At 32.9% G+C, this 9,874-nt stretch overlaps 2 protein-coding genes across 2 annotated transcripts in view; one reads left to right on the plus strand and one right to left on the minus strand.

The window, feature by feature from the left end:
- LOC110097912 (serine carboxypeptidase-like 51) overlaps window positions 1-3,903 on the minus strand; it is a 15,697-nt gene extending 11,794 nt beyond the window's left edge. The window contains exon 1 of the mRNA XM_020824562.2: window positions 3,859-3,903. Coding sequence (XP_020680221.2) covers window positions 3,859-3,903 — 45 coding nt within the window. The remainder of the gene's footprint in view (window positions 1-3,858) is intronic.
- On the plus strand, window positions 3,902-4,282 carry LOC110097913 (cyclin-dependent protein kinase inhibitor SMR1). The gene has a single exon (XM_020824563.1). It carries the CDS (start codon window positions 3,902-3,904, stop codon window positions 4,280-4,282), a length of 381 nt encoding a protein of 126 aa, XP_020680222.1.
- The last annotated feature ends 5,592 nt before the right edge of the window (window positions 4,283-9,874 follow it).

The following is a 9,874-nucleotide window of genomic DNA, read 5'->3' on the forward strand; positions in this document are numbered from 1 at the left end:
AATACCCCATTTTAAAAAAAAAAAAAAAGAACAAGTTTTTTTTTTTAAATAATAACATGAAATATTATAAAAAATAAATATCTTTAAAATTATTTGCTGAGATGAAATTGAAAAAAAAAAATCATATCCGGTATTTTGATAAAAAATGTATATGATTTAAAATTAGTAGAACATAAATTTTAATTAATTTATTAGAATTTAGAGATATCTTGGAATCAATTTTTAATTAAAAATTTTAATATAATTCTTTTATAAATTAATTATAAAATTTATTTATTTTGATTTAAACATATTTAAATTTATTATTTATCTTAATTTTTTTACTATTTTGTTTTATTAATCTAATAAAAATTAGAAGAGAATATTTGATAAAAAAATTTATTTCACCAGCAAATGGGATCCAATCACCTTCCTTTCTCTGCTTCGCCTTTTTTTTTCTCTGCTTCGCCTTTAATCGCCTCTTTTTTTCGTACGTACCTGACTTTATATTGGATTTGATAAATTTTATTTTATTTTTTAATTTAGATTCCTTTATGGACCTTATCCGAAATATATAATTTGATTCTCCTTTTATGTGACAGGAATTTCGATTACAGATAAGCTCAACTGTTCATCCGAATCTGATATTTATTTGAGATAAGGGTGTATGTGTAATATGCCTCTTTCAAAATAAATGAAATGTTATAATAATGAAGGCTGATAAAAATTTATATGAATCTTATGATTAATAAAATTAAGCTTTTATGGTGGTCGGATTTGGTTTTTTGACATGTTTGTATATATTAAATGAGTCAAATTCAAGCTAATATGTGAACTCCGTTTTATCTCGAAAAATAGTCTATTTAGTATTTTGTTTCTCTTTTTTTTTTTTTACTTGTTGGTATGATGTTCTTATTTTTATCAACTATTTTAAATTCTATAGTTGATAAGTTATACAAAAATTTAATCAAAATGATTTATCAGGTAGGGTTCAGAAGATTAGGTGTAATAACTTAGAGTTCTTAAATGATTTTATTTGAATAAAAATCTTTCTAAACTATGACGTTAGGATTTTGAGCCATATAGTAGCTGTAGCGGTGCAATGCTGGGGTGTCAGAATTCGACACGGTAACGTCGATGCTTTATGTTCTACAATAACAATGGAATGAACATGCAACGCTACGATGCAAGTTTGGAGCATTGCGGTAGGCACTTAAAAGCTATTTTTAAATAGAAACCATCTCTCCACTCAACCATTATCATCTCTCTCTTGTTTGGCTTGCCGATAAAGGAAGAGAAGAAGGAAAGGAACGGAAGGAAAGATGGGAGAGAGGAAGGAAGCTTTTGGCCCCCACTTTATTTTGCAGCTTCTATGAAATTTTTGTAGATCGTTGTAGATGAGTTCTTACATACTCTTGTTTTCAAAGATTTTGACTTCTACCGTTTGATTTTTCCCAAATTGATTTTTATTGCATATCTTTAATTTTAGGAAGTTTATCATATAAATTTTTGTATATTATAATAATGATTATTCTGGTCAAACATTTTATACGATTTGCATATAAATAATAATTTTGGCATGACATTAGGGTTGCTTGTGGGTTGGGCTTAGGTCCACATTGGTTGACCTATTTATTAATGAGTTGGATATATTTGGGTCATTTCAATTTCATGTCTGATATGTACTCGACCCATTGACATGTTTTGACACCACCTATTTAAATATTATAATAAATTCAAGTTTTACATAAAACAAAATATAATAATTATATTTGTGTGGTTAAAATAGAAAAAAAAACCTAAAGTTAATATAATGACATCAACAACTAGAGATAAATTTTATAAAAATGTAATTATGCTAAAAAAACTATAGCAATGTGGTGTTGGAAAAAAAAAACACTAATATTGATATCGATTACTATAGAAAAGAATATTGATGTGTGATAATTAGAAGGATGTGTTTTGAATTATGAGAGAATATTTGGGAGAATACTAATTAATAGAGATAAAATAGTAAAAAATAATTTTAAATCCCATTTGGTTGCTAAAAATATGTTTTTATGGAGTAGTGAAATTTATTAGATTTGTTATTCAAAAAGATTAATTAATTTATTAGACATTAATTTTAATTTCTAATTCAAAGCCCTCATGAAACTCAAATAAAGTTAATGAGTTCATATATATATACATATATAGGTTGTTTCTCAACTAAGTTAATAAAATGTGAGATCCTAACAATTTAATGTCAAAGATAAACTATTGCAAAAGAGGCAAGAGCTACATATAATATAATTGATGTAAATAGCATGGTCAAAACATCAAAAGGAAAACCTATATAACAAAATTGGATAAAAAAAATAACAATCAAAGCTCTATCAAGCTGAAAAAAAAAATCTAATAGATCAATAGGGAGGAAGAAAGAAATCAGTTCCAATATCATACGTATAAAGTGCAATTGAAAAATCCATTAGCCAACTAAAATAAGTACGATATTGCAAGAAAAAGAGAAATTTTTTAAAGAGCAAGAAAAGAGAAATCAAGAACCTTAAATAAATAAAAGCATCACATAATCAAGCCTACAAAAACAACAATAACATCAAGCCTTTATCCCACTACATGAAGTCGGCTACATGAATCATGTTTCTCCATTGTGTCTTGTTAAGAGTCAAATTCTCATTTAAATCTAATAAAGAAATGTCATTTCTAATATTTTCTAACCAAGTATTTTTAGGTCTACCTTTACCTATTTTAACATGGGATATACTCTCCTAATAGGGTCTAACATGGTCATCGGAAGGCCGCATGCCGTTTTACATGACCAAACTATCTAAGGCGACTCTCTTTAATCTTATATGTCATTGGAGCTACTCCAACCTTTTCACAAATAAGCTCATTTCTTTTCTTGACTCTGAGAGTAAATTCACTCATCCACCTAAACATCCTCCTCTCAGCCACACTTAACTTAATATCAATCTCATGAAGGGATTTTTTTTGATAACACAGGATTAAGAAACTCTTATTTGGGTGTTGGCCAGGAGCGGAACCAGCCTTAATTTCCAAGGGGATACACTTATAAGTAATTGTCGGTTTTTCCTTGAATTTGGCTCGACCCTTCACTACAAGAAAATATGTCAGTAGTAACAAAAAAAAAGCAAGAAACCATACAATATCTCAATCAGCTCCGAATGATCTTCAACCATCCATCACAGTAATAGCTGGTGTTATCGTCACCTCCCATCAGATATGCATGTCTATCATTATCTATATAAGAATGCAAATATGTTAAATTGGCTATGGTCAATTTAATCAATCCAAGCCCCAAACATATTAAATTCCAGATAATTTTGATGTGACCAAGCACCCATTCAATTTGACACAAACCAAATCATAGCCCATACCTTCATGTATAAAATAGCCATAGAACATTGACGGCGGTGAGACACACCGGATAGTCTTAAGTACACAGCCGGTGCTGAAATCCACGCCGATCCTTTTGGCAGCACATCCCACGTGCAAAGGTTCTTCGAACCTCTGCATCCCCCCTTTCCCTTATTTTATGCCGCCGATTTTTTTTTATTTTTATTTTTTCTCATACGGCCGGACGAATTCGGTTTCCGCCGCATGTGTATTTATCACACCAAACGGCATCCAATGCCGCCCGTGGTCCCCACCCCCCTCCCCGTTTCGGGTCACCCGAAACCGCTACGATTCTCCGCCCTACTACAATATTCTCTCTCCTCATCCCCACCGTCCGATCAGCAAGGCCGGCCCTTTATGGAAAAAAAGGTGGAAAGTATGAAATCATCCTGGAAGAAAGCACAAGTATTTGATAAAGGAAATACTTTCAGAATCCGTGAACATATTTTCCACACTTGCTACCTTCTCAAGCAAGCCTGCTTCTTTCCCATCGAAGCTCATGGCCATGTCGGCTTCGCCGGAGCCCAGGCGGTTATCGCTGGAGCTGCTCCCCCCTCCGGCCGACTACCACAGCCGCTCGCCGCTTCCTTCCAAAGCGGCGAAAAACGAAGCCCTCGCCGCGGGCGAAGACGACGATCGATTCCGCACGCCGACAACGGAGGAGAGCAGACTGAATTCAACTCCGACGACCTGCCCGCCTCCGCCAGTGAAGATAAAGCGCGGCGTTGGATGCAAGAGGAAGCTATCGGAGCTGGAGTTCTTCAAGGTGGAGGCCGATGAGATCGAGCGGCTCTTTCGCCCGAGAGATCTGCAGTGCGTTAGAAGAAGAAGGGGAAATATTTGTCATGAAGAGAGGGAAACCAGTTCCTCTTTGTCATCTGTCTGATTTATACCGATCTGATCATAGCTAAGTGTTGTTGATTTTGATCACTTCTTGTGAGATGTAATATTAATGTTAGTCAGATATGAATATATGTGATTGTTGATTTTCACTCTCGCTTTTAGATTTCACGATCGAATTGGTTGGACCAAGTCCTATCTGATTAATCGTGAGATCCGATCTGTTGCGCAGATTAATTATACTGCTATTACTTGTTACAATTTCCCGTCTTTCAACATTTCTCGGCTCAATCTTTGAGAAATTTAGAACCTTGGTTGGTCGCTGCAACCAGAGAGAGAGAGCAGAGAGGAAGAAAGGAACATAACAGTTTTTTTTTTCTTTATTTCTGAATTCTGGCCCTCGCATCTTAAGTGTTTGATGGATTGACAGCTTAGCTCTGGAGAAAAATTTACAAAAAATAAGATTGAGCTCTTAATAAATGGCCGATGAACAATCAAAATTCTTTTATGTATAAATATATTCATTTTGATCGATTTGTTGAGCTCAATCATGTTTCTTACTTTCTTATGCCTTAAATTAAGGGAGAGTAATAATGCTCATTTATCATGCCTAGGGATAAGACAAAGAGAACGGGGGATTAGGCCAAGTACTTGGAAGATGACAAAGAGGGGGACCTTGTTAGCATTGAATTTAGGCCAAGTTGGTTAGCATTGAATTTTGTGATAAAATGTCTATAAATAGTTTTATATATTTTTTGTGATAATATATATTCAAATATTATATAGAGAAAAAATGTTAGATAATGATTTGTGAAGAAAATTATATCAAAGTATTGTAATTAGTCATGAGCATTTAATCTTTGTTATCTTTAAATTTTATAATATATAACCTATTAGTAATCTATTATTTTATATTTTGTGGAAGAAGATTTCATTGTAAATTTAGGATATGTAATTTCATGGATTTGAAATAGATTAAAATTATTATTACTTCAAAAGAATTTTTTTTGATAGAGATATTTTAACTATAGTTACTTCAACATATTGAGAGGTTAAAAGAGAATTTTAATAATGGAGTTTAGTTCAATTGTTGGATATGCTAAGCAATATTGGTAAGTATAGGCAGATAATTATATGAATTGGAGAGGGGATATGAATTATGCCTTAAAAGAGAGCATAATAAATGAAATTGGGCTTCTAATTATGGAGGCATGGGTAGCTCACTCCATGCTGATATCTCAATTTCATATGTTGAGCCTTAAAGAAAAATGATAAGTGTAAGTATATATATCATGATCGTACTTTCAGAGAAGGCAATATCCAAAAATTTTAAGTGCTCTATGTTTTAAACGAATGTTTTGTGAGAACGTCAATATCATGATCGTTGGCGAAAAGACTAGTAGAATTCATCCTTCAGCATTACTAGTGGCATTTCTTTTGAAATTTATATCTCCAAATCACATCCTTCCACTTCACTATTTCACCACGCACTATAGTCTCTACCCTCTTTCAAATTAAGGACACATGACAATAACACTAAGCATAAATTAGAAAAATATAAATTGATTTCTTATTCCTTCATCTTGTAACATATGGTAAAAGACATTGTGTCATTAAATTATGCATATTTTACACTTAGGCTTTGTTTGAGACTGCTTTTTTACTACTTCTTATAGCAATTTTTAAGTACACATTTTTGTACTAAAAAGCTTTTTAAGAAGCAGCAAAAAAGTCTTCTCAAACAAAGCCTTAAAACTATTTCACAATGAATTAGCCAAACCTTACATATAACATAGACATTTGATATCACCACCATATGAAATATGAAGGTGAAGAAGAAGTTCAATTTTGCTTCTTATTCCATTTAAAAGTTTTTTATATTACTATGGCTATCCTCATTTTATATCACATTGAGTGACGGAAAAGAAAGAGAAGTGTTGGAGGAATATGGAAGAAGAAGAAGGGAAGATAGCTTAGGGAGCCTTTGGCAGAACTTGAAGGTCAATTTTCTTAGCGCTTCTTGTGCTTTTAATGTACATTTTGCTTACAGTGTGGTTCTACAAAGAGTCCATATATTCATTTGTATAAATCTTATGATAAAAAATTAATCTTGCTGCCCATGATGAAATTCTAATATGATTTCTTATGTCTCAATATATTTTTCATGTAACTATATATGATTAATGAAAAAAAGACATGAATTTTATATTATTTTTATGACATAATTCATCATATAAATTCTACATATTATGTAGAGTGTAATTTATTCATTTTCATGATTTATATGGTACCTTATTTAAGATTTTAATTGAATGCAAAGCATCATAAATAATTTAATGTCTTCAAATGATGCACATGTTATCATGCAATAGATAATATATAAGGTTATACTACATGTGCTTATGCTCATGATATTTTTTTTTTCACATGATTTTATGTTTTGTATTAAGTTATGCATAAGAAATAAATGTTTGATACTTTTCTACGAAATGAGATGTAGCCCTGTTTGGGACAACTTTCTTACTGCTTTCTAAAGAAGCTTTATTGTTAAAAAAATACAAGTAAAAAAAAAGCACTAAAAAACTGCTTTAGAAAATACTAAGAAAGTTGTCCCAAACGAAGCCGTAGTTTAAGGAGTTTCAATCAAATTCATGACCTCATGATCGAGAACTTGGATATAAACTGCTAGGCCAATGTCTAACTCAAGTTACACATAAGAAAATTTATAATGACTATGTCATGAATAGTAAAATACGTATGTGCACGATAAAATAAATGACTATATATTCTTGTACATATGTCGGTAGTCAAGGTAATGAGCTTCCCTTAATGATTGAAAGCTTAGCAAGCAAGCAAAGATCTTTACATAAGCATCATTAATAACTATATAGTTGTTAGAAATATGCATATTATAATGATCAATGATCATATGAAATAAAATGATGATGAGTGATAATGATCAAGAAAGCCAAGTAGCCACCTTTGATCCTTTGGCTATGAAATAAAATGATAGAAAATTAGCCTATTTTTTAGAGTTGAAGGGTAAGTTTGAAGGACACAAATGAGGTTTTTAAGTGTACAAAGTTTGGAATTTAGTGGAACCAAGTAACATGCATGAAGGTGGCATTTTATATGGTAAGGCCTTATCCATATGGAATTTCTCTTGTCCCTAAGAATATAAAGTAATGTTGTTTTCATTAAGAAGCAATTGAGTGTATGTTTTGTGCTATTTCAGTTCAGTCTTATTATAAGTGGGAGAACCATATGGTTGCACTTTTTTATCCTGGTAGAGAGAGTGTAAACTAAAGGAGGATGAAGCAAAATCATATGCAACTCAACAACCATAAGAACTTGTTTGAGATCAATTTTTAATTTTATTTTTAAAATTTTAAAATATATATTTGATTTTGATATGTCACCAAAAATCAATTTATTTAGTGATGAATCTCGAGGCGTATTCAAATTGATAATTTTTCAAAATAAATTTGGGACCATCCAAGCTCCAATTTTAATAAACTTATAGTCAAATTGAATATCTCAAGGAGACGAACCCAACGACACCAAAATCAGTCCAATCCGAGCTAAAATTGATTCAAATCAAGGGACTGAAGTACATTTGGAAGGTTCAAAGCATAGATTGGATGACCAAATGATATTCAGATATAGCATGCTTATTATCGAATCGAGCGGCTCGACGAGACGGATCCAACAAACCCAAGAACGCTTAGTTCTAACATCATTAAGGCGATTACATAATGAATGAATGTTCTATGATCATGGGAATCAATATGGGGTGTCTGATAAAGCACTCCAAACCTATCCTGGATCTTCTTCATATTTACAAAGCCTGACACTCACAAAAATTTATAAATAGTCTCACGCTCTCTTCATGAGAGGAGGCTTGGGCTAGAGATTGAAGAGACTTCTGAGACTTCAAGGATCCTAGAGTTCTACACAGGCGCCATCACTAGCAAACTTCCATCTATAGACTATTGCCAAACCTCTGCCTGTCCGCCTACTGCCATTGGACCTCCACCATTTGTCGATCGCTGACCACCACAGGACATATGCACAACCACAAACTATCGTTGGACCACCACCCGTTCGTCGATCACCGCCGAACCTCCATCGCCCTGCCGAGTACAGTCCCCCCTGACCATCATCGCCTACTAACTTCAGTCCCTTCAACCTCCATTGCTGTTGACTACAATCATTCTGACCACCGTTTCCCACTGACTATGGCCCGTTCGACCACCGTTGCCTTTTGATTAAGATCCCTCCGACCTCCACCTCCCATCAATTATGTTCGCTCTGACCACCGTCGCCTGACTACGGTCCTAACAACAGAATGAACAGTTTAACGCTCTCTTGAGAACAACTCTCATATCACTAGATTCTTCCAACTTTCACCATGTAACACACTCTATATGGTGTATATTTGCTACATCGAGCCAAGGTCTTCTCCTTAAGGAAGGTTCTCATTTGTAATCAACAATGAACACTAGTAGAATCATTTTAACTATGCCTATATCTCATGTTTTTTTCCCTTTTCAGGGTTCTCCACATAAAAAATCTTGGTGTCACTTGTAACTCTCGCACCACTCTCTATTTGTTTGTGTGCTAAATCTTATTTCTATCACCGTGAATGTTCCAGGGCGCAACATATTTGTATTTTAAACTATTTTAAATCAATTAAATTATTTTTAAGGATACTTAAAATAACTTTTAAAATGATAATCACTTGGTCAAACCCTCATCACCACCGATAGCCATCAACACCATTGGCATCACCACCATCATCAATCGTCGTTGCCATCATCATTCACCACCACACTGCCAACCCCATCAACGTGCTACCCCACCAATGCTACTAGCAATCAGTACCACGACAACCATCAACGTGCTACCCCACCAATGCTACTTTAGTCAAATGACCCTTAAGCTTATAGATGAGGGCCAACCACTAGATATTTCTACACCAACTTGTTTTTCATTTATCTGATGTGGACTAAATCCAAACTCTCTCATACCTTAAGAATCTATCTCTAATTAGTGACATAATCATATGAATCATTTGATTCTTGCCAACACATTTGATATGACCACTTATTACTTTGTGTTAGAATCAAATGAGATCAAAATTAGGCAAAATGATATTATCAAAAGAAATAAGGCTATTAATCAAGCCATCAGTAATCACTTTTTCAAAAAGAGTGATACAATATCAAAAGGGAGATAAAGACCTTAGCTTCAATAATAGACATGAATAAAAATGTAATGAAATTTTAAATAATATTTATACATCTTCAAATCATGCTTGATTGTAGCACAAATCTATTGTAGTGTACATGTGCTTAAAAAATACTCATTTAATGCATGCACTTTATACTAAGGCTTTGCTTTAGACAATTTTCTTACTACTTTTTAAAACAACTTTTTAGTACCAAAAATTTTAGTTAAAATTTTTTATAAGAACAATAATAAAACTGTCTCAAATGAAGCCTAACTAATGGCCTATATACATTTATTGAACCTAAAATTTGCTTCATTTTATCTTGTAGAATGATTTGTATCTTTCATAAAGCCAAAATTTTTTAGATCAAATAGGCTGCCTTCTTCTAAAAAAAATTTAAAAAAG

This window comes from Dendrobium catenatum, unplaced genomic scaffold (genome assembly GCF_001605985.2).
Source record: "Dendrobium catenatum unplaced genomic scaffold, ASM160598v2 fragScaff_scaffold_1720, whole genome shotgun sequence".
NCBI lineage: Eukaryota > Viridiplantae > Streptophyta > Magnoliopsida > Asparagales > Orchidaceae > Dendrobium > Dendrobium catenatum.

What these genes read in the sequence shown, in the direction of transcription:
- LOC110097913 (XM_020824563.1), top strand. Translation starts at nt 3,902, where the DNA reads ATGTCGGCTTCGCCGGAGCCCAGGCGGTTATCGCTGGAGCTGCTCCCC.